The 26,544-nt window shown below is 32.4% G+C and overlaps 1 protein-coding gene across 1 annotated transcript in view; it reads right to left on the bottom strand.

Moving 5' to 3' along the window:
• LOC139493010 (phosphatidylinositol phosphatase PTPRQ-like) overlaps positions 1–26,544 on the bottom strand; it is a 279,255-nt gene that overhangs the window by 23,781 nt on the left and 228,930 nt on the right. Inside the window, exons 15-28 of the mRNA XM_071281153.1 lie at positions 26,177–26,326; positions 25,065–25,202; positions 23,199–23,351; positions 22,608–22,760; positions 20,803–21,096; positions 18,759–19,040; positions 17,761–17,955; positions 15,108–15,212; positions 12,064–12,239; positions 11,100–11,289; positions 7,686–7,850; positions 4,157–4,288; positions 3,327–3,472; positions 2,158–2,250 (exon numbers count right to left, since the gene is read on the bottom strand). Coding sequence (XP_071137254.1) covers positions 2,158–2,250; positions 3,327–3,472; positions 4,157–4,288; positions 7,686–7,850; positions 11,100–11,289; positions 12,064–12,239; positions 15,108–15,212; positions 17,761–17,955; positions 18,759–19,040; positions 20,803–21,096; positions 22,608–22,760; positions 23,199–23,351; positions 25,065–25,202; positions 26,177–26,326 — 2,372 coding nt within the window. The remainder of the gene's footprint in view (positions 1–2,157; positions 2,251–3,326; positions 3,473–4,156; positions 4,289–7,685; positions 7,851–11,099; positions 11,290–12,063; positions 12,240–15,107; positions 15,213–17,760; positions 17,956–18,758; positions 19,041–20,802; positions 21,097–22,607; positions 22,761–23,198; positions 23,352–25,064; positions 25,203–26,176; positions 26,327–26,544) is intronic.

Raw genomic sequence — 26,544 nt, 5'->3', positions numbered from 1 at the left:
ATTACCAATTGGAGGGCAGCAACCCAATAACCGGTTGTCCTATTCATTTGAATATTTCAGGGCAGATATATATTGACTTGATTAACAATTTAACTCCTTGTCAGATTTCCTCTAAATGATTTGGGTTTCAGAGTTATAAGCAAAAAACTACATTTTACCCCTGTTCTATTTTTAGCCGTGGTGGCCATCTTGGTTGGATGGCCAGGTCATCGGACACATTTTTCAAACAAGGTACCTCAAAGATGATTGTGGCCAGGTTTGAATTAATTTGGCCCAGTAGTTTCAGAGGAGAAGATTTTTGTAAAAGACAACTAAGATTTAAGAAAAATGGTTAAAAATTGACTATAAAGGGCAATAACTCCTAAAGGGGTCAACTGACCATTTCGGTCATGTTGACTTATTTGTAAATCTTACTTTGATGAACATTATTGCTGTTTACAGTTTATCTCTATCTATAATAATATTCAAGATAATAACCAAAAACAGCAAAATTTCCTCAAAATTACCAATTCAGGGGCAGCAACCCAACAACAGGTTGACCGATTCATCTGAAAATTTCAGGGCAGATAGATCTTGACCTGATAAACATTTTTACTCCATGTCAGATTTCCTCTAAATGTTTTGGTTTTTGAGTTATAAGCCAAAAACTGCATTTTACCCCTATGTTCTATTTTTAGCCGTGGCGGCCATCTTGGTTGGTTGACCAGGTCACGCCACACATTTTTTAAACTAGATACCCCAAAGATAATTGTGGCCAAGTTTGGATTAATTTGGCCCAGTAGTTTCAGAGGAGAAGATTTTTGTAAAAGATTACTTATATTTATGAAAAATGGTTAAAAATTGACTATAAAGGGCAATAACTCCTAAAGGGGTCAACTGACCATTTCGGTCATGTTGACTTATTTGTAAATCTAACTTTGCCGAACATTATTGCAGTTTACAGTTTATCTCTATCTATAATAATATTCAAGATAATAACCAAAAAACAGCAAAATTTCCTCAAAATGACCAATTCAGGGGCAGCAAGCCAACAACGGGTTGACCGATTCATCTGAAAATTTCAGGGCAGATAGATCTTGACCTAGTAAACATATTTACCCCATGTCAGATTTCCTCTAAATGCTTTGGTTTTTGAGTTATAAGCCAAAAACTGCATTTTACCCCTATGTTCTATTTTTAGCCGTGGCGGCCATCTTGGTTGGTTGACCGGGTCACGCCACACATTTTTTAAACTAGATACCCCAATGATGATTGTGGCCAAGTTTGGTTCAATTTGGCCCAGTAGTTTCAGAGGAGAAGATTTTTGTAAAAGTTAACGACGACGGACGCCGGACGACGCCGGACGCCGGACGCAAAGTGATGGGAAAAGCTCACTTGGCCCTTCGGGCCAGGTGAGCTAAAAATAACATAAGAAACTGGAAAACTGTTTGAGACAATTAGCAGTTGAGAACTAATAATTATGCATCACTATATGAAACTGATGAATTGATTGCTTCCTTGCTCCAGTGGCAAATATATCACGCATATTTAGGACGAGGCGAAAGTGGAGCTGAAGTAAATGATTGATACATTATCAAGATATTAAGAGTTTGCTAGCGGTAAAACTAATGCCGTTCTAGATAAAGTTGAATAATGATCAAAATCTTGAGTTAAGCTATTAGCCCCCCCCAATATTTTTAAGTTTTGAGTTCTAGTTCTGTTAATATTCTGTATGAGTTTTTTTGTCGATTCCCGCCGTGAGGAAAGAAACCGCCCTTTCCAGACGGCCATTATGACGTCGTTGAAACACTGTGAAATTACGGGAAACAATAGACGACGGTTACGTTTGTTATTACCTCCCATGAAACTGTTGGATATGCCCTTAAGTGTTACATATTTGATTTCCTTTCATTTTTTTACATAAATAAGGCCGTTAGTTTTCTCGTTTGAATTGTTTTACATTGTCTTATCGGGGCCTTTTATAGCTGACTATGCGGTATGGGCTTTGCTCATTGTTGAAGGACGTACGGTGACCTATAGTTGTTAATGTTTGTGTCATTTTGTCTTTTGTGGGTAGTTGTCTCATGGGCAATTATACCACATCTTCTTTTTTATATTAACTCCTTATTTGTATGTTATCAACATACAACTGAATATATTCTCTAATTCAAAACATACCTCTATTTTGTACCATTTCTCTGTTTTTACAGACAAAGTTTCCATCAAGTTGTCTGAATCAGCAGAAGTTATAGAGATTTCTGGTGTCGGTTTCTGTAAATACATATATTTTTTTTAAAACAGGTGGATACGTTTCTGAAACCATAAATTACTAATAATTTCTTCCACTTTAAACCTTTTACATTTGATGATCAAATAAACAAATTAGTTTCCAATTAAAACCTTAGACTTAGTCAAAATAATTATGACATCTTGTAAGATATTGATTGTCTCTTTTGTATCTATCACCTCTACCGGCCGTATGACATTTGGGCTGATTATTAAAATTGTTATTCTTTCATTGGCGCCAATTTCATTTTTGCATTTGGGCTGATTTTATATTGCTCCTAATTGCATTTTCACTTTAACACAGGTGAGTAAATGGTACATGTACTATATACCTGGGAAGGTATATTGGTAAAATTTGGTTATAAACATTGTTTACTTATGTTTGTTAAAATGTTAAACTCTAGAAATGCCCACATCAGTATGTAAGCCAGAGAAAGAACAAATGGACTTCGTTATTGACAATTTCTACAAATATACAAGAGACGTTATCACAAAAAAGGATTGTAATGTATGGCGTTTTTATAGATTTTAATGTTATAAATAGATTTTTAATTCGTGATTGTAGTATAAACAGAGTGCTTTTATCTTAGGTTTTTACTTCTTGATTTTAAGGTGTGTAAACATAGTGCGTTTCCATTGACTTATCCTGCTTGACATCCTACTCCCATCTCCCCATGGTGAGCAGAGGACAACAGTCATAAAAATATCATGATTGACAATTCATATCATTTGTACAACTGGCTAACGGAAGAGGTCACCAATGATAAATGGAAAATAACATTCACCTGTAATTTAAAAAAAATTGGCACAAATGAAAAGAAAAATCGGCGCAAATGATAGAAAAAAATGGTGCAAGATCAGCGCAAATGCAAAACACCACCTCTATCTTAATGTTGAAAAAATGGACTTGGTGTAATGACGTTATAGGAAGGTGACAGGTGAAAGCTTAAAAAAAACCAACTTAAAAAGTGTAATTATTTCAAACTATTTTCCTTTTCTGATTCATGTCCATTTTAATATTACAAAATAAAGAATATTTTGTATGATAAATAATAAATTACCCCAGAAATATTATGGCTCAAAATATATTCTTTAATATCACCATTTCTTTCCCGTAGTGTTGGAATATTCCATTTCACAACCATCTGTGTATAATTGTTGAGATTCTGTGGTCTAGAGGCATTCAAATTTTGTACTGGACCAGGTGCTATTAAATAAAGATAACATGTGTGAATACTGGAATCATATATATACCATAAAACTTCCTTCTGTTTCAGAAATTGTCAGGAGGTGACATTCGACTCAGATTTCTTTTGAACTGACTTTTACTGTGTGTATTGTTGTGTGTTTGTCTTTTCTTCATTGGCTAGAGATATAGGGGGAGGGTTGAGATCTTAAATTATTTTTTTTAACCTCGACACCTTTGAGCCTGTCCCAAGTCAGGAGCCTCTGGCCTTTGTAAGTCTTGTATGATTTTTAATTTTAGTTTCTTGTGTATATTTTAGTATGACGTCCATTATCACTGAACTAGTATACATTTTTGTTTTGGGGCCAGCTGAAGGACTTTATTGAAGACAAACTGGTGGCCTTTGGCTTGTTGTCTGCTCTTTGGTCGGGTTGTTATCTCTTTGACACGTTTCCCATTTCCATTTATAATTTTAACTACTTGTTGAATTTCTCTACAACAATCTTATAATAGAAAATAATTAACACCTAACTTTACTAAGAAAGAAATAAAAATATCTAAAAGTGTTAAATAGTTTGGCAATTTTGTACCCCTCCTCTTTCAATCTCTTAATCTTAATTATTGGATTAATAAAAAATTGACACGAAATAAAAGCAGAATATACTGAATATTAATACTTGATCATCAAAATATGATTAAACTTACGAGCTTGGTTGGTCTTAGCAACTTTAGTCATAGGTGATGGAGCGGCACCTTTAATGGTACTTGCTGTTACAGTAAATTTGTAGTCCCAGTACTCCTCTAGTCCAGTGAAATCAACAGTTTCTTTGTCATATCCTTTAAAATAAAAGAATTTCAATTTATTAACAATATTTTAAGGATGATCTCTTCAAAAATAGGAGGCTCTCAAGAGCCTGAATCACTTGCTTAAATATTTCATCATTTGATTATTTTTGCTTTTCGATATATATTAATTAGTGGCTTAAAAACTCCATTAAAATGTTCTTTGTATCTGTCATATTTTCTTCAAAAGTAAAAAGATGCATTTTACCCTTATGTTCTATTTTAGCTATAATGGCTGTTTCTTGACATACATTTAAGGAAATAAAATACAAAATTTTAATACTATATACTCTGAAATTCATTCTGCTCAAGTTAAGCTGAAAATAATTCAGCAGTTTCAAAGGTGAAGATTTTTTAAAGTAAGTAAACTAGGTGAATTGTGAAAAATTGTCTTTAAAGGGCAATAACTCCTTAAAGGGTAAAAAATACAATTTTGGTCATATATAACAGGGTCGTCCCAATATTCCTACACCCCATTAGTCTGACATCCCAATATTCCTACACCCCATTAGTCTGACATCCCAATATTCCTACACCCCATTAGTCTGACATCCCATTAGTCCAACACCCCATTAGTCTGACATCCCATTAGTCCAACACCCCAATAGTCAGACAAAGGTTTATAACTGCTGTATTAGATAATCTACTTCATGAAGGTGTCAATGGGGATTACAGAACAGATGATAATGGGCAAAAATATAAAGAATGGAACAGAAAATAAAGACTATAGAATAATGAGATGTAGCCTAAAATATGAAGATTAAAGAATAAAGGGCAAAAAGTATAAAGAATAGAGAAAGTGGTATAACATTTAAAGAATTCAGAAATGAATTTATCCCCCCCCCTTTTTCCCTTTGGCCCTTATCGAAACCCTCCTTATTATAATTGTTGTTGACATTGTGTTTGAACTACTCTTTCTTATAATTATGTCACAGAAACAGATAATACCATACCATCTATCTTGTATTATTATTAAAGAAGTACCATGACCATATGTATATATTAAGAAATCAAGAACCTTGCAAGTTTTGGTAAACTAATACAAGATGTGTTCTATATGGGAACACATTCTACTAACAAGGAAATATCATAAGCAGTGCAGTCTCTCATTATAAAGAATACTGTTCACATAATAGAACAACACAAAGAACAGGCAACATGAAAATCTTCCAGCAACCCACACCACTTCTCTTGACATTGCCACATGATTATACCCATTTTCATTATTGCTATTTACCAGTACCATTTTTTGCTGTTGTAAACTCGTATACTCAAATAGATTCCTTATGGAGAACGCCCGAAACTTTACATCATGCATACAATCTTTTAATCAGTAAAGCCTAATTGGAGACTTAACTTTCTTAATTGTCTGCTTTGGGAGAGATACAAAGCTGCCTGCCTTTATAATAGTTATTAAACAAGACTTCACAGTTAAAGTATAATTAGTATGAAAAATGTTAGCTACTCCCCGTCTAAAAATGTTGTTTGGGTAAGTATATCCCACTATTTTTACTGATACATATCCTTTTCTAGATTTAGACATTTCAACTTCTAAAGAAAAACTCCATACTAAAATGTATGACAAAAAAGACAATTTTCCATTGCCTATTGTTAATTTTACTTTCTTTGACAGCAAAGTTCCTTTGACTTCATCATACAGTGTTTATATATCACAACTCATTCATTATGCCCGTGTCTGTAGTGATGTCACAGATTTCATTAACATAAATTACTTAAAATTTTACCTAGATTCTTTCATAGATACAATGATTTGATTAGTAAAGGAGTATGTTCGATAAGGTCCTAATATGGCCCCCTTGTTAAGCGTAAATTTCAAATTCGGATTTATTGACCAATATCACAATAAATTATAGCTAATTAAATGACTAGATAGGAAATAAGCCATTTTGTTGAAAATGTTACGTGTCTGCGTTTCATTATGACGTCACAAGTTGTACTAATATTGATTTTTCACAAAAAAATCAATGAAAATGGGTAAATGTCCTTAGATTATTGGACAGGAAACATAGAGCGTATACATCGACAACAAAAATCTTTTAAAATAATGTTTGTAGAGAATTTGATATGTCTTATTTGAATATTAAGTTTGTCGACGACTGCGCTCTATGTTTCCTGTTCCTTAATGTGATTGAAATCCAGCTGATTTTGTCAAATTTCACCAAAATCCCTCATTTTGACCGTTTTTGGGATGTAAAAATCAACGTGTTAGAATTAAACTTCGACAAAAACAGTTCTGTTTAACTTTCTCACATGTCTTTAAGGCAACTTAAAACATTTATTGTCTTGTTACTATGAACTTTATAATTGGGGCCAAATATGGTCCTTACCGAACTTACTCCTTTGGTTATTACTTGTAAGTAACAGGTAATCTTACCAATGTGGTAATTAGTTCTTTGAACATTGGCACTAACATTGATTTTGTCATCAGCAAATTAAAACATAACTAAATTTCTATTCTTTTTAAACAGGATGTATAAAGACACACCCTGATTCATTTTAATTTATAAAGAGGTTAACTCCTAACTATCCTAGCTACTGTCTGTCGATACATTTATTTTTGACATTGCACAAGTCACATCTTCTTTAATTTGACTGTCCATGACATTAACATACTAAATCCCTGGAATGTGTTTTAGTTGATTTAAGTCTCTATAATACATGATTTTTTTTTATTATCAATTATTTTTGGCTTTTAACTAGCTGTCAGTAACTGTGAGTTCTCTCAAATGGTACTTTCTTGTTAATTTGACAAGTTGATAGTATTTGTAATGCCTTTTTTGTTATTTAATGAGACATACAAAGGAATGTGTCCCATGGACACAGATGATGCCCCCATTTGCATACCATATTAAGTTATAAAGGGACATAACTGAACAACTGTAAAAGTGATGCTACTCAAATTTGTACTTGCTCTTTGTTTTATGGTAAAAAGTATTGTGTATATGTTTCATTGCATTTTGTTGAGGCAAAGTTAAGTAAGAGAACACAAAAATTGTGAAGGGGCCTAACTCTAGAACAGTAAAAGTGAAACCTCCTAAATACAAAGTTCATCTGTGTTTTGTGGTAATAAGCATTTTGTATAAGTTTCATTTATTTGAAGCAAACTAAAGTTAGAGAACAGAAACCAACTTTGGGACTATGTACATCAATGGGAACAGACAGGCAAGGGTAAAACTGGATGCCCCATCTGCTACATCTTAGGCATAAATAAGAAAAGATTGAAAATTAATGTTTGTGTCCTTCTTTTTGAGATGTTTGAATTCATTTTTTTTTCAAACAATGTATATTTCCTTAAATCAAGATTTGTATGCTTAATATCTTTCCTGATTAAATTCTTATAGAATTCATACAGCATTAATTAAGTACCAACCATTCACTATCATTTCTTTCACAGGCCTGTTGGTTCCTTCTATAACTTCATAGGCCTTTACTATATACGTTGTGTTGCCAGGTTTTATTGTAGGTTTAGTCCAACTAATATGTATGGTTGTCGAACCTTGCACTGTAGGTACTACATTCCCAGGTATTTCAGGCACTAAAATAATTTTATAAAAAGAAAAAAATATATAACTTTGTGTTTCAAGAAATTTTATCCAATTAATAGCTATATGTCTTGTTAGACAAATGGCATTAATGACATCAAAATGCAAAGAAAAAATGATCTGCCAATTGCCATAAGAAGCACATCAATTTAGCAATTTGAATGCAAACTTTTTAAATTTGTCATTATATCTGTACTGAGATTAAAACCATTGGAAAAGCACTTATTGTCAATACAGTTGAACACTACCACATGAACCTTTAGAAATCACTCTCACATATATGCAAAAACAAAATCTTATAAAGGAGAATCTTCAATACGCTAAAGGATGCTTTGTTCAGAAAGAGAAACTATACCATAATTATTTCAATTTTTGATTAGGCAAAAACAGTTGAATTAATAGCGAGAGGACTGGACATATTACCTATGTGAATTTCATTGGAAATTATAACTATATATATTTTTTTTTACAACAGAGAGACTCATTGTGGGGAAAATAAAATATCGCACCTTCATTCCTCTGTCTGTCCTTCTGGTCCTTAGGGTTAATTAAATTTTTCAAGTGTACAATTCTTGTCAAATTTCTATTAAACTGATATCGTATGGACACGTTCGAAAATGAGTGCACATCAACTATCCTTTAAATGATACAGCACGGACTGTGAATAAAAACACCCCTGGTTTGGTTACTCAAAAAGTTCACCAAAAAGAATACAGATCGTTTGACCATCATGCATAAAACAACCATGACATTAGGATAATATGCTGTAAAATGTTTACGACGGACAGACGGAAGCCGGACATCTGTATACCATTATACGCCCATCAAATTTTTTGCATGAAATATTTGCCACTGGCAACCAACAATTAATCAATTTATAGGACATAGTCTTGGTATTAAGCTGGCATTTAAAGTAGCGCCTTCCTCATATCAAAAATGATAATTGACATGCATTATATTAGTAGCACCAAAAGGGTCAGTCATCTCGAGATTGTAACTATAAGATATTTTGTTGAAGATCTCACAGAAACAGTAATATGTTTTATTTCTTATGGTTTTTTTAGACTGTTATCCTGTCAGAATCAAATGCACTAATATTAATGGTGTAGAAGTTAGATGCGGGAGAAACAGAAATTGGAGCATCGAAAAATCTACATTATGTTTCTAATTACGGAAAATTACATGCATTACGTCCCGAAAAAAGTGACGTTTTGCGGGAATTTAAACGCTTAACGTTGCGTCAAGAGTTAACTCCCTTGAAACAGTATCGGATGCCCTTAATTCGTCTGTCACACAGGCTATATGTGTAGTGTTATTTATAAATCAGAAGATATGTTATGTTTTCTAATGAGACAACTCTTCACAAAGTGACAAATAATTAACAACTATAGGTACCCACACGGCCTTCAACAATGAGCAAATTCTATAACGCAGTCAGCTATAAACATGATAAAAGGCCCTAAAACAACAAATGTAAAACAATTCAAACAAGAAAACTAATAGCCTAAATTAGGTAAAAATAATAAACGAAAAAACAAATTAGTAACACAGCAACCAACGACAACCCCTAATTTACAGGCTCATGACTTTGGATAGGCACATACATAATGTGGCGGTGTTAAACATGTAAGCCGGCACCAAACCCTCCCCTTACCTTTGACAGTGGTGAAACATTACAACAACACAAATAAATATAATAACTAGAGTCTCTCAAGAGCCTGTGTTGCCCACTCGTATCTACTGTGAAATCATGTAGAATACGGTTAAAATTATAATGATTAGTATAAGATACCCTAATAATGATTGAGCTAGGCCTAGTTTGGTTTAATTCGGCCCAGTATAGTTAAATTAAAAGCAGATCATCCCTTTTTAGTCTTACAATTGTTACTGAAGACCCCTTATATTATTTAAATTTCGTTTTCAAGTTGTGACCATGTGACATTATGTTTTTTTCCAATTTTCCTTAGACTTTTATAGGAAACCCCTAGCTACGCTTCGATCTTATTTCTATTCATGGTGGCCTTGTTGGTTGAACTATGTTGTCATCGGATACATTTTACAATCAAAATACCCTATTGAAAATTCTGGCTAAATTTAATTCTATTTGGCTCAATAGATTTTAAAAGTTGAGAAGATTTTTTTTACAAAATTTTTAAGGGGTCAGTTGACAACTTTGGTCATGCTGACTTATTTCTAGATCATACTGTGGATGCTAATAGAAATACATATTATGAAAAAGATAGATAGTAACTGTAAGTAGCAAAATTGATCAGCAAGACAGTGACTCATTATAGTTTCTGCAAACATGAAGAAATAGTGAGTAGACTCTTCTTATGTGTAATTGCCCATTATTAAAGACATTTATGCTCTTTTGTGTTTTGGGTAAACCTTTGAACTAAAGAAGACAGAGAGAAACTGCATACATAAAATGGTCAGCAATGCAAGATTAACAAAAAACAGACTTTTGTCATATCTATAAACCTAAATGTAGGACATTTTTTTTTAGCTGTTATGTAATTTCAAATCTGTTTCCTTATTTCCTTGATATCTACTACCCTATATAAAGCCTTCATGTTGTGTGATTTTGATATTTCAGGCATAGGGACTTGGCTACAGGTCAGATATGTAGCCCGTTAATAGTCAACACATATTAAATAATAAGCATGTGCCCATACTATCCAATGTATAGTAGGGGCATACGTTTTTTTTTAAATGCACGTAGACGATTAGCGTGCAACATATCTGACCTGTAGTCAAGTCCTTATGATTTCAGTCTTTATTGATAATGGTAGTTGTCGCCAACCCCACTTGAACCCCTTAAATTCTGTCCATATCAATATTTCTTTCCGTTTCCGTTGTTTTCCGTTTCCGCCGTTTAGCAACACCCCTCCCTTATGAGATATCTTATAGAAATTGAGAACTGAATTGGGGAATATGAAAAAGATACAACAACCAGACCAAAGAGCCAAACGCAGTGAGAAAATACGTCACCCATAGGTAGTCCTCAGCTGGCCCTGTGTACTAGTTCAGTGAAAATGGATGTCACACTAAACTCCAAAACATATAAATGAACTAAACTAAAAAACATACAAGAAAGCTGATTTTTATTGTTTTTTTTACTCTTCATCCAAAGTTTTGTCATATACAAGAGGTCTTTCAACTACAAAATAGAATTGAACACTTCCAAGAACTCTTTCATGATTTTAATTTAATTTTATACCACACAAATGCACATGTTTTACCTTCAGAGTCTGTCATTACAAAGGTTTCATTTTTTTTCCCATCACCCTTTCCATTCACTGCTGCAATCCACACTTCATAATTGATATATGGAGAAAGACCATCAATCGTTGTAACAACCTTTGAGTTTGCATCAGTATAATTAAAATCCTGCTTCTCATGGACTTCACAGCTTTTTTGCTGAATAGTTTGCTGAAAAACATAATTTACAAAACAACATTTGAATATTGATTAGCAGGAAAATTTCCATATGCAGACACATAATGACCCCTGTAGCTCATTATACATTGTTATAGTTTATAAAAGTTAAAATTGGCCAAATTTTATCACAAATATAAGAAGGTAACTATAACAGAACAGGTTTTAAATATTAAGGATTTTTTTAAAATATCCAACTTGCACCCTCCTTTACTTAAATTCTCACATGAAGTGTTTTATGACATATAATGTCATCTGCAGACACAAAAGGAGACCAAATTAGTTAAGGGAAGGAGGCATACAAGAAGTTCTCAGATTATAATTTTATATATGATACAAAATAATAAATGTCTCTGTCAAATAATGTCAAATCAATTCACGGGGCTTGCATAATAAATCAGTTTTCCAATGGTTATAAAAATAGGGAAATGTGAAATGAATGTCAATATGACAAATATCTAAATTTGAAAAAAATTCTTCAAAGCATTTTTGAGTTATTGTATGAGCAACACTCTAAATATCACTTTTCACTTCTAACAGGTCTACAACTCAAGAACAATAAAAGCTGAAACAGAATATCAACTTGACCTACATTTAGTCACAAGAAATATTTACATATGTAAATTTGAAAAGATTTTGTCAAAGCGTTTTGACATTATATCGCATGCTATATGTACACTGTTGGGCTTATCAATGCAAAATTTATGCATTTGTCCATCAATATATATATTCATTGTGGTCATTGCCCCTACTCCTTTATCAACTTACTGCTCCTACACAATCTGTGCACTGATAAATTACTTCCACTTTACATTCACCTTCTACCCTTAACATGACACGGTATCCATATAAAACTCCCTTAACATCAGTTGGTGCCATCCATGATAGTTTTATACTTCTACTTTTAACTTCAGTGATAGTGACATTCTGTGGAAATTCAGCAACTAAAATAGAAAAACAACAGGTGCTATTCTACGACAATGTTTTTTTTTTACAGTTATGACATTATATATTTTAGGTTCACAAAGTAATGTAATTAGAAGCTGGACCCTCAAATAATTCAATTCGATATTTAAAGAAACTAAGAAATGTGTCTGAAGTACATCATGGCAAATTAAAAATTAACTTGAATAGGTTCATACTTCCATGTCCATTCAACTTTGAAATCTTTGTTCTAACTCTGATTCTAATTATCATGTACTAAAAGGACTTCCATAACAAAACGTATAAATCATCAAGTTCATATCACCAATATAATTCTAAAATTGAACATTCCTTATACCAGAACTTTAACTTAAAACAGTTCAAAGTTCAGTAAACTGTGAAATCTAGGTCCCTTCTCACTATTACTTGGGCAAAAATTATCAAGAATTTCATGCCTACCCATGTTAAAACTACAATAAGGTATAGTTTGCATCAATTATTTCTTAAATCAAGACGCCTCGAGGAGGAGGAGTACAATTATAGTTTAAATTAAGGTGTACAAATAATAATGGTGATTTTTTTCTATTTAACTATTTGAAATTACAATACATGACAATAAAACTAAAACTAAAATTGAAATATCTTTTTGAACTCATCCGTGACCTATATTTTTTATTATTGTTTTCAAATAAGCTGTACATAAACTAAATAATTGTGAAATTTAAGCGATTTCTGTAATTTAGTTCTTTTATTATTTCGATATTACCATACCTGTCAACCTGTGACGATGAAAATGCAGGTCATGACCTGCATTGAAGAATCAAATCTCAGGTCATAACGCGTACAAACTTTTTCGAGCTGAATTTCAGTATTTATGGTACATTTTGTTTTAATGTATATCAAAGATACCAAAACATCAATGCATGTTCACTTTGTTAAGTCATTTTAAATCTTATTTCATTGCACTTTTAAAGATTTTTATTAATTTGTGTAACTCAGTCTTATATGCTTTACTTTTTGAGATAAAATACTACAATCATCATGCAAACACTAGAATTTATTGTAATTCCTAAATGTTTGAGACTATTGACTATGTGGCCTTTAACCATAATATTATTCCTTTAACAAGGAAATTAGACTATGATAAAATATAGTAATACAGTAAAAAGAAGTATAAATGTAAAAAATAATTTTAAACTTTTAAAAAAAAAATTGTATAAAGGTATAAAAATAATGAAAAGTTATTTTTCAATATGTATTTGAATTTTATATTTTTATGATTTAATCTTTTTCACCCATAAAACGTAAATATAAGGAATAATTTTGAATGGTGACAAATAAGGGGAAGTAACTCTAGTTCAGTGCAATTTATTTACGACCTAAAGCTAAGGTAATTGGTGTTAATTAACAGTGTGTTTGACACCAAAGCTGTCAAGTGAAGCCATGCACTTAATGGGTCTTTTAATTTGACAGTTTACATAGCTAGATGAACTTCCTGTTCATGGAAGAATTACGAATTTGACGGTATTTCAAAGGAATATTACTTATGAAATTCAAATCAATCTCAAGGCTAAGAAATACGGGTGAAATCGGGTCATTTTCGGAATTCCCGGGTTATTTCAATGACCCGGCGGGTGTTCCGGGTGATCCCTCAGAATTGTGAAAATCTCCGGTCACACCCGCAGAATACGGGTCAGTTGACAGGTATGTATTACCTCTATTTCTCCTGTTAGTTCAACAGAAAAAAAGGACATTAACAAAAATGTATGCTTCTTTCGAAGGGAAATTGTAAGCTTAAATGAAAGGTGACCCCATTTTTTATTTCATTTTTCTATTAAGTATATGATAAAGTTCATTTATAAAAAAATACAGGGAAATCCTATAATAAAAAAATAATTCTGATTTATACCGGGAACCCCCTTAACTCTTTGCTGATGAGTCCCGGTTTACCAAGATTCAGGCTTCAGACAGCTGACGATGAGTCCCGTTTTACCGGGTTCGGAAAACCTCTTTTATATTTCCCCCTCAAAACAGTGCAAACATGAGTTATCTTTCTTTGATGAAAGTGTAAACATGGTGCTTCCGTTTGTTGAAAACTGTGTCAAAATCAGAGGAGATTTACAGAATTTACGAGAATTTGAAATGAGGGAACATTTTTTTTGAAAGAATATGGAAGAATTGAAGCCCAACTAGTATACTTTTTTTGACATAAAATGTCATTTTATGTACAAAACAATTTTGTACAGCCTTATTAAATTTTTCAAAATTTTGCCGTTTTGGGTTAAAAAATTACGATTTTGGGTCAAATAGCAGAATTTTGAGAATTTCACCTAGATAAGGCTGAAAATTTGAAAATTTGAATATTTTATGAAGAAAAAATTATCAAAACATGAACAAAACTGTGAACATGGTGGTGTTAGTGAATGAACATGATGAAATAAAGACACAAATAACTACAGACAAGTTTTTATTGACATTTATTATGAAGATCTCTCACTTGAGTAATAGTAGCCAGGGAAGCCATCGTCTCAGAGTAGCTTCTGTCTGGGCAGCTATCGGTGAAAGGGTTAAGCATTCAATGATTTTGCCATTTTAAATTAGACTTTCCATTTTGGATTTTCCTAGAAGTTCATTATTTTTGTTATTTTACCTTCTGCTATTGTAGATAGGCGGGGCATGCAAATTAATGCTAAAAAAACCCAGATAAAAGATGATTCTTTTTTTTTAAACTAATATTGTAACAAACTGTATCCATTTCTATCAGAAGGTCAAAGTATATTGAAACTTTGAACAATTTGTCGGCAACTTATATATCATGTCTATACACTCAATAAACAGCTTTTCTTTTCAGATACTACGTTACTTTGTTCTAATTAGCTATATGTTACCTCCGGCCCTTGTGAAACAGCAAACCTGTGCAGATAGTTGGCTTTTATTACTTTGAGGTGAAACAGCATCATTGACAGTCTCCATCCGAAAACAATAGTATTGTTCTGAAAGTAAAAATAAAAATGCCAAATGAGTGTTTTATGTTAAAAAAAAATAGATGTTTTTTGTATGCAACCCCGATTTCAACAAAAGGAATTTAAGAAAAAACCTTTTTTGCCTCTTTTGGAAAACATCTAGTGACACTCAGATAATTTCACACAGCCAGTAAGTTTTGTAAAAACCTTCTGGCAGATGAAAATCGATTTACGTCTGCAATGATCAAAAATTTACAGACATACAGAACTCAAATATTTCAAACAAGTTCAAAATTTAGGATGTTTGTAATTATAGAATAGCTAATCAAAGAAAACCAATATAGAACTAGATGTGTCAAAGTGACACGAATGGCCCCGTCTCAAAAAGTTGAAAAATCTGCAATTTCAATAACACATGTGGACACAAACATGATGGTAGTCTCCGCATCAAAAATCAGCCCAAAATCTGGAGGCGTATAGAAAAAAAGTCTATATTACTGATTTTCAACAACTTATCAAAGTTCATAGCCTGTAATTACGGTATTAATTAGACGAGCAGAACAAAACTTCAACTTGATCTGAAACTCATCATGGTTAACTCACATACCAAAAATGAGCCCAATATCTGAAGGCATTTAGAAAAAAATGGTTTGTTACAGAATGACGGAATTACGGACAAGGGTAAAACTTAATATGGCACTGACAACATCGTTGCAGGGCCATAAAAATATTCAACAAGTGACTGAAACAACACATTAATTCACAAATGCATTAGTTAATTATAAGAGTTGTTCCGTCACAAGTTTTAACAGAATTAAAGTAAAAAATGTAAGGAAATGTATCTATTTCTACGCACTCACAATTTTTTTTAATGTGATGTCATCAAGGACATCTTGACAACATCTATTGTTATATGATATCAGAGGAGTTAAATAACAGTTTATTTCACATGGGAATTTTATAATGGTTTTCATATTGCTGGAAAATCATGGTACATGAAATACATTGCAACCAATGTAATAATGGGCAATAATCATGAGAAACAACAATTTTGATTGGCTGATCACAATTACCTGCCTCCCTTTGGAAAAGCTCAAAATCAGTAATTTTCTAATGATGTTTAGCCAAAACAAAACATATGCAGCAGTTTGAAACACAAATGTGCTCTTAATAACATAAAAAGAAAATTGTGGAAGTCAGCTGATGATTAGCTTCTGCAGGATAAAATTGAGAATGGAAATGGGGAATGTGTCAAAGAGACAACAACCCGACCAAATAAAAAACAACAGCAGAGGGTCACCAACAGGTCTTCAATGTAGCGAGAAATTCCCGCACCCGGAGGCGTCCTTCAGCTGGCCCCTGCACAAATATATACTAGTCCAGTGATAATGAACGCCATACTAATTTCCAAATTGTACACAAGAAACTAAAATTAAAATAATACAAGACTAACAAAGGCCAGAGGCTCCTGACTTGGGACAGGCGCAAAAATGCGGCGGGGTTAAACATGTTTGTGAGATCTCAACCCTCCCCCTATACCTCTAACCAATGTAGAAAAGTAAACGCATAACAATACGCACATTAAAATTCCGTTCAAGAGAAGTCCGAGTCTGATGTCAGAAGATGTAACCAAAGAAAATAAACAAAATGACAATAATACATAAATAACAACAGACTACTAGCAGTTAACTGACATTCCAGCTCCAGACTTCAATTAAACTGACTGAAAGATTATGATTTCATCATATGAACATCAGGCACAATCCTTCCCGTTAGGGGTTTAGTATCATACCATCATAACATATATGAGAAGAACATAACCCGTGTCATGCCAACAACTGTTTTTAGAATAAATGTGTTTAGTTCTGATGCAAAGACCTTATCAGTGACTCAATATTAACGCCAAAATATGCAATCTTTAATGACTTGACAACAGTATCATAATTATATCCCTTCTAAATAAGTCTATTCAAAGGTTTTGTAAGTTTCTGAGGTGAATACTGACACCTTTGTGCTTTATAAAGAATATTTCCATAAAAAATTGGATGTGAAATACCTGAACGTATTAGAAGTCTGCATGTTGAGCTATATTTACGAATGATGTCTTTATACCGATGATAAAATTGAGTAAATGTTTTGACTAGTTTGTGATGTCGAAAACCCTGGTGTAATAATACGTTATATGTAATCATCAGCTGACTTCCACAATTTTCTTTTTACGTTATTAAGAGCAGATTAAGTTGCATTTATGCATGCTATATATGAAAACAAAACAATAATGGTTGTAATGAAACATTTGGTTTTGATACTTATGAGTAAAAGTTAGATTTTAAAATAAAATAGCATAAAATATAGATTAGGTAAATCATTAGTTTTGAAAAACAAAAAGGGTGCCCTTTACAATTTCAATTACAAACATGGTGCAATGTAAACAAACACCATGAAATCAAGTTTTTTTGACTTTTTATAGCTTCTAGTACTCTATAACCCGCACCAATTCCTGGCAAATTCAAATATGGAGTAAAAACTTCAGACAATTACACAACTGTATTTGGTATAAATTTTACAAGAAACTTACGTGGCAATAAACTCTCAATTGTTTGAACCTCTGTACTTGAATCTGTAGTGATTGTTTTTGTAGCTGCATAACTCATATGTATAATATAATGTGAAATATCACCATTTGGTACCTGTGGTTCTTTCCATCTCAAATTCATGTTGTATTCATAGAGATCCTGGTTGTCACAAGTATTAATGACAGGAGAATTGGGTTCTGAAACGAAATATTACAAATTATTCTTAATTTCAATTCAGATGTGAAGAAAAATATTCATGAGACAGTTGGACGGACTGACAGTATTACCCCTCTTTTTTAAACTGGGGTATAATAATGCTTTTTGACTTATTCACATCAACTTTTACCTTGATACTACTGAACCTAATATCATTTTTAACTGAACAAGAATGCATCTGTTGTTGGCTAAGCATACCCCACTACTATTAATTTGAAGTTTCAGGAAAATAGGAATTGGGTTTATAATAGATCAGAAAAATGCAAACACGTTAAGATTTACTCACCACAATAGGGCTGCTGTCCAAACACAAAGTGTTCATAAATTTTGGAGAATTGTGTGACAGAATGTTCAGAGTGGTTGTCATAGTAGATGTGGTTCATAAGTGAATCATGTTTTTTTTAATAAAAATTAAACCATTGCTTCATCCCTTCGTAAATTTTACGGACGCCATCACGAGTTGGTTGACCGTTATGGAATAACGTTCAAATGATATCAGATATGTTCCTTACATCGTAACTACAATCCCCTTCCCTTTCATGAATGCGACCTACTAAATTAGACTATTTACCAGATTTGTTATTCTATTTGTTTATTTTCTATTTATGAGTTTGACTGTCCCACTGGTATCTTTCATCCCTCTTTTTTTTAACAACTGTCCTGCTATCATGGCTATGATAATTATCTTAAATTCTAAAAAAAATATTTTAATCCAGTTTCAATGTATAGGTACATTTCCTTAAAAAGAAACCTCTATTAAAATTAAATATATCAAATAACATACGTGTGGATGTTGTCCTGATGGTTTCTGAGAATTCTGCACTGGTGAATCCATTACTATAAGCTTTCACTGTTATAGCATATCTCTCACCATTCTTCACATTATTAAACTGCTGTTGTGGAGTTTGTAATGGGGCGATATTCGTAATGTTAAATGTTTTAGGTGTCACTGATGTACCATTTATAGAACCACTGAGATGCTGTATGATACCACCAACAGTCCAGGAAACAGTTATTGATGGTCCTAAAATGTCATTAGTTATAATTGCACTTGGCACTGCGGGTCCTACAAAAGTAAATTAGGTATGTTATTTTAATATCAGTCAATTCAATAGAATTGGGTCTCCTAACACAATATATGATACACTGTCAGTTTTACTAGTTTAATATTTCATTTGATAAGGATCCTTAGTTTCTCTTTTAAAATTTAGGACACTCCTGCTTAAGATATGGGACCCAGTGATAGACCTATTGCCTTGTCATTTATTACTTTGCCATCACTGAAAAGACAACGATCAATGGCAAATAAAAATTTTAATAGTCAATAAATTAGAACCTGTCTGTTGACATGATTTATTTTGGTAAGAAAAGTTTTAAATTTGCAGCTGCTACTCTGTGGAACAGGGAACAGCCTACCTGACCATTTCAGGACTGAAAACAGTTTTTATCAATTTAAGAGCCTTATACAGTCCTGGAATGGTTCAAAATGCTATTGTTCTGCATGTAGATAAGCTTTTTCTTATCTTAGAAGTTGCTATAACACGTTATTATGTCTTAAAATTACATGTGTGCTATATTTTTATTTGTGCTTCATCTTTGGCTTGTTTAGATATGTATTTTAGTAGTGCTTTGCATGTTGTCTGTTCTATGGTTGGGTTGTTGTCTCTTTGACACATTTCCCATTTCCATTCTCAATTTTATATTAATATGCCTGTGCTGTTATATATCTTGCGTGCATTTTATTGTTGCGTTAATTTTATTTTATAATTTGGTAAAAAGCTCTTAAGGGGGCTCGTGGGTCTAAATCATTTTTTTTTATTTAATAAAAGATTTCCCTATATTTTTCTATAAATGAACTTTATCTTATACTTAATAGAAAAATGAAATAAAAACATGGGGTCACCGTCCATTTACGCTCACAATCTGCCTTTGAAAGAAGCATACATTTTTGTTTAATGTCCTTTTTTTCTGTTGAACTAATAGGAGAAAATGCGGTAATATCGAAATAAAAAAAGAACTAAATTACAGAAATCCCTTAAATTTTACAATTATTTAGTTTACGTACAGCTTATTCGAAAACAACAATAAAGAATATAGGTCACCGATGAGTTAAACAAAAATTTCAATTTTAACATGTGTCTAATGCCAAAAAATGGCATTTTTGCGCCAAAGGGAGATAATTTGAACCTTTTTCAATGATATCTACATTTTAAAAGTCACCTGGGGCCAATACGCATCAATTTTTTGGAATGATTTTTGCACCATATGATAAAGTAACAACTATTAAAGGTAATTAATAAAATATGTAATAAAAAATAAATGTTTAATTTTTTTCTGAAAATCTTATACCCGCGAACCTCCTTAAGAGCTTATGTTTGTATTGTTATATGTGAACCAAATCAAATTAAAACTTTCGTATTCATATTTGTATTCTAAGATTTACTTTAACTGCAATTAACTTGCTTAGATAAGAAGTTAAACATGAAATTTGATTTTCATTTGTATTCATTGTAAATTCAGAGGTTATTGCAAGGTTTTCATGAATGTGAATAATGCAACTCAGTGAGATTCACAAAGATGAGAACTCATATTCTGATATCAGAAGAATATATCTGTATGTAGATCTTCCTGATATAGCAATAATAAAAAGTCTCACATTCATGTCTGCTTTAAAAAATTGCAATAATAAATGCAAATTTCTGAATTTACAGTATGTCATTCAGGGGTACTTACAGTTTTGCATGGACTTTCATCAATATGTATCTAACATTATGTCAATTGATTTTATATGATACTTTATGACTTTTTAAAACCTGATTTGTACTTACTTGTACCAGCTTGTAGGACAACACTAGTAGTCTGTGCCCCAGGTCGACTAGCAGTCTCTACTGATATAACCTCAACTATATAAGTATGACCGGGCTGTCTGTTGGTCATGTTGTACTGATTATCAGTCTTATCTATATCAATCAGATTTTCTGCAGTTCCACCATTTACAGTTATTTTAATTTGATATTTGTCAATAAAGGCAGCAGTATTAGGTACAGTCCATGTTATCTTAAAGTAAACTTCTCCAGTCGTGTCTCTTGGAACTTCTAAACTTACTATTTGCAGACCAGTCACTAAAAAAAGGACAAATAATTCTTAATTTTTACAAGGATGACCTTAGTTTCTAGGTCAAACATTCACAGATTACATTGCCGGTTCCCCTATGGATTAAATATCATGGAGGATCCTGGAAATGCAGTTTCCAAAGTCTAAAAGGGTTCATTTGGCAATATAAGTGATACAGATTCTTTAAAAAGTATGATACGGTTTAATAAGCAACAACCATTTAAAAACACATCTTCTTATATCTGTTAACAAGTAAAACTTAATATTGACCAATGATTTATGAAAATAAGGTCAAGGTCAGATAACAACTACTAGATAGTCATATTAACTTTACCATCAATTCATACACCAAATACAGTTCAACATAATTTCTTATTTTCTTATAGTTAGAGAAAAACAGACCAAAACACAAATACATTGAGCAATGAACCACAAACTGAAGTCAAGGTGAAATTAAACCTGGCAGACTGACATGAACATCGTAAAATATTTCCAATCACCAAATATAGTTGACTTATTGCATACAGTATTTGAAAAACAAACTAAATTATAATACTGGTACCTTTGATAAATATTTACATCACTGGGACTATGCCACTGCTGGTGGACGTTTCATCCCCAAGGGTATCATCAGACCAGTAGTCAACACTTCGGTGTTGATATGAAAATCAATAATGTGGTCATTTTTATAAATTTCCTGTTTACAAAACTTTATTTATAGATTACCTTAGCCGTTTTGGCACAACTTTTTGGAATTTTGGATCATCAATGCTCTCCAACTTTGTACTTGTTTGGCTTTATACATATTTCGATATGAGCATCACTAATGAGTCTTATTTAGACTAAATGCACGTCTGGCGTACAAAATTATAATCCTGGTACCTTTGATAACTAATACACAAAAACCTAACTAGAACCACAGAATCAAGAAAATGAGATAAAGGTGAGATGAATAATGTATACCTTACACCAAATATAGTAGACCTATTGCTTAACATGTTGTAGTATCAAAGATATGGACTTGACTACAAAAACTTCTTGTTCTCATATCCAAGAAATAAGGTCAAGGTCAAGGTCAACTGAAAATTGTTTGACGGGTATGAGGACTTTGAAAGTTATTCACATACCAAATATAAGTATCATATTACTGATAGGAAGAGAGAAATTAAGATTACAAAAATCTTAATTTTTTTTTTCAAGTAGTCATTGAATTATGAAAATGAGGTCAAGGACAATGAACATATGACAGACAGAAACTTTATAACCTAAGGTATCTATACACAGTTTATGAATCATTCAGGTCTATCAACTTCTGAAATATTAAGCTTTTAAGTAGTAAGTATATGATGCCGCCACCACTACAAGATTGCTATCTCAAGAGGTCACAGGCTTGACAAAAACAAAATATAAATAATAAAGATAACTGCCATTTCTAATTTTGATGTTCACATTGACTAGTGTATTTCTGTGGGTGTTAAAATTTCTAATCTCTTTTTAAAATAAACAAGAGCTAACTTACAATTTTTGCATGTCTGAACATCTCTGTAAAAGGTTGCCCTACAAAAGCATTTGTACACTAAACTGTTTGTAGCTTCGGCTATGCACTCTGAATCTGCTACAGAACATTGGTTAGCTGGCTGGCCATTACTACAGACCTCCCCAAGTGCACTTTCTATAAAATAAAATGAGAAGGTTTGTTCAATTGTTGATTGTTCATTGCTCATTTAAAATGTAACAAAACCATTGTCAAAATAGTCTTCATCTTTCAAGTTATTTCAGTAGACATTGAATATTCTAGAACTCTCTGAATGAAGAAATATCAAAATGATCGTTGTTAACAAGATAGTTCTGCTATGTGTTTCCTATCACAAACCTTGACAAATGTTAACTTTCATTGATGTTGACACAGAAAACAGTGAGCCTTAAATCTCTATTTCAAGACAATATTTAAAGGTAAGACAAAAAAGAAATTTGTCTAAATAAACTCCAACAGAAAGCATGATAGCAGTTGACTTGTGGTTAATATCAAATGCCTCACTAAGAATCACCCTCCTGCAGAGCATAGTATATCAGACTTATTTATGATTCAAAGTTTATACTTAATACCTACTTTTTACACAAACATCTGAAGTGTTTGCATAGAAATTATTTTTACACAGACATTTAGTATCGGCTGTTCCAGTTTTTATTTTGCATTCAGAATTAACGTCTTCACACTGGTAGTTTGACTGCCCTGTTTTACAGGCAGCATCCAATACAACCTCTGTAATCATATATAAAATAATTAAAAGTGCAACCACAAATCTTTGTTATCAATTCAAACCAAAACATCTACCACACAAAATCTTTTATATTTGAAAGGATTGTCTGTATAAAATAAAATGCTGGTAGCAAGATTTGTCTCCTCTGTGAGTAGAAAATTCAGAAAAAGTCTTTCTGGTGCACAAGAATTATTGCCAATTAATACAAAGGTTTACAAACTGAGATGTTATAAAAGTAATAACTACATTACAGAAAAAATCATTGATCCATCAATCTGAAGTACATTCTGATCTTTACTAAGTGTCTTTTTGTTGTGGGATGTGCAATACTTAGTAGCCTATCACCTCCATGTGTTTTTGTTATATGTATTTCTATTTGTATCCAACTGATTTTTATTATACATGCAAACCTCTGAAACCTTCAAAGAGGGAGATCTCCTCCTCAAGTATGACAGCTGAGGGGAGATTTTGCACGATCGACATTTTTAAGTGAAATATATGACCTGTTTATTTATTCATCTAAAAAACACATATAAGAGTTACTAGATATACTTTATTTCTGTAAATATGGTTATATCCTATACATGGTGTGTTGTTTGTTTATTGCCTTTTTCGTCATTTTTGACATTTGCATCCCATCTGGACAGCTTTTCAATCAGATATCTCTGTTTCAGGTGTAACACCATACTGTCACAGATGATGCATTTTATGTATGCAATAGTTTCAAAAAAGAAATTTTTGAAAAAGTTAACAACAACAGATCACACAAAGATGATGACAGACGACGGACGCCAAGAGTCTAATGGGGAATTATAAAAAAGAAGATGCGGTGTGATTGCCAATGAGACAACTCTTCCCAAGAGACCCTTTCCGCCAGGTGAGCCAAGAAAAAGGGCAGTTTCATTATGTTAATGTTATTTCTAAGAAGAAACCAACATTAACATTATCAATATTTTTGTAAAATATAGTTTTATCACACAAATTTTCACTGTTTTCAACTAATCTGTTTTTAGTAAAACATTTCTAAGATTAAGTACAGTCCACAATTATAAACCAGAAAGTCAACCAAACAGCAAGTAGCGAACCATGAAATATTGATAAAAGTCCTTATTTGACATGAGTATTGATTGATTGATTAATTGGTGTTTAACACCACTTTCAACACTATTGTGCTACTTCCTGGCAGTCAGTTTTATTGGTGGATGAAGTTGGAGTGACCCGAGAGAATCACGACCTTCCGTATGAAAACTGACAATCCCAGTTCATTAAGATTTGAGTTACGTACACCTGCCCCATGTGGGATTTGAACTTACAACCTAGGTATCGACAGGCTAGTAATACAATAGTTGAACTACTTTGAGATCATTCTGCCAAGGTGGTACCCTCATTAGTATTGAATAGAACACTATAATGAACTTCTGTATACTCAGTTTCAAGTTGATGTGACCATGAACTATTATTAAACCAAAACTGTAATCTGATATAGGGCAAACAGATTAATGTTAACAGACAATTAGACTGAAAAACATATGGTTTCTCCACTATTATAGGTGGCACATAAAAAACTTCAGTTTATTTTAAGACATTTAATACACATTGTGGAGATGGTTGACTAAATGTGGTTTGGCCAAAATTTTGTTACTTGATCAAGTAGTTTACCATGATGTATAAGCATGGCTCCCTATTAAACAGAAAATCTGCCCGTTCAAACTTACTTTGAGTACAATCATTTCCACTGTTTTCAAAGTATCCGTTCTGACAATAACATCTTAAAGATGAGGTACATTCCGCCTTAGGGTCTGAACACTGACCTGCTGGCTGACCAGCACTACAAGTGGCATTCAGGGTTACCTCTGAAAAGAAATTGTTAATATCCAAAACATATCTTAAAATATATACTAATTCAAAATCCAAAATCTAATTTTAAAATAACACTAGATCTAGTGTTGTTTTAACAAATTATTGGTCCCTCCAAAGCCTTACATCAGGCTTCATAAAATATTTACAAATTACCAATATTTCGAATAAAAGTTGTTGCTATCAAATCAAAAACAATGAAAGTCATTTGGCAGTAATGCAAACATTGATTTTTATATGGGGACGAAGTCCCCAATAACGGTAGAAAAATCAATAAAAAAAAAAAAAAAAAAAATCGGGAAAATTTCCCGAATTTTTCATTCTACTAATGAACTCAACATCGTTAATAACTTTTTTTTCAGATCTACTTCAGTTTCCAGTCTTCTTCCGTTTCCGGTCTTGTTTGCATGAGATTTTGAATAAAATGTATATTTATCAACATATAGGAAGGAATTCAACACCTAATCATTTTTAATAATTGTTTGATATGAAAAAAACGTAACCTGGATAACAGCTTTCTTTATTTACATTGAATATGACATCATAACTTAAATAACGTCACAACTAAATCCCTAACAACAGAACCAATATCGGAAAACGTTACGGTATTTTCGTTTCTTTTATCAACATGTATGAATTCAGAAATAAAAAAAACTGACTTCGTCTCCATTCACAGGTTATGCCTGCCTCATATTAGTGATGAAACAATCTTTAATCCAGAAAACTTACTCTCTTAAGTTGTAAATTCATGTATGATAAAAATTTGCAGATAAAAAATATATCAATGATTTCACCAACAGGTCTTAAAGTTTGTATGGTAACTTTCAAATATAAAAAGTGTACAAATGATCTCTACTCTACTTATTCATACTCAATACCTAGCTCAATATTTATCTTTAATAGTGCTTCTGAAAATGATGTATTAAAATCATCGTGGTGATATAGATGTGAAAATAACAATATATCTTACTTTCTCTACATTCTCCATCTTTGTCTTTGTAATGTGTATTTATACATAAACACTTCAGACCATCACTTGCACTTTCTTTACACTCTGCATTCTCATCTTTACACTGATTATCAGGTCTATTTACAGTACATGCATCTTCCAACTCCACCTCTGAATATTAAAATAGGAAGATTTTATCATATCAATAAACAAAACAATAAACTAAATATCTGTTGATACCTGTATCTTGGCATTGCATAAGGTCATGTTTTTCTCTGACTGTTTGTGACATCATTTGGATGTGTACTCATTGATATTTAAGTTCTAGATGCATGTTTTTTTAAATGAATTGTTAGTGGCCTTGAACTAGCTGTCAGTAACTGCGAGTA

This window comes from Mytilus edulis, chromosome 10 (genome assembly GCF_963676685.1).
Source record: "Mytilus edulis chromosome 10, xbMytEdul2.2, whole genome shotgun sequence".
NCBI classification, from domain to species: Eukaryota; Metazoa; Mollusca; class Bivalvia; order Mytilida; family Mytilidae; genus Mytilus; species Mytilus edulis.
The sequence above is the reverse complement of the archived record's forward strand: the minus strand, read 5'-3'. Positions and strand labels throughout refer to the sequence as shown.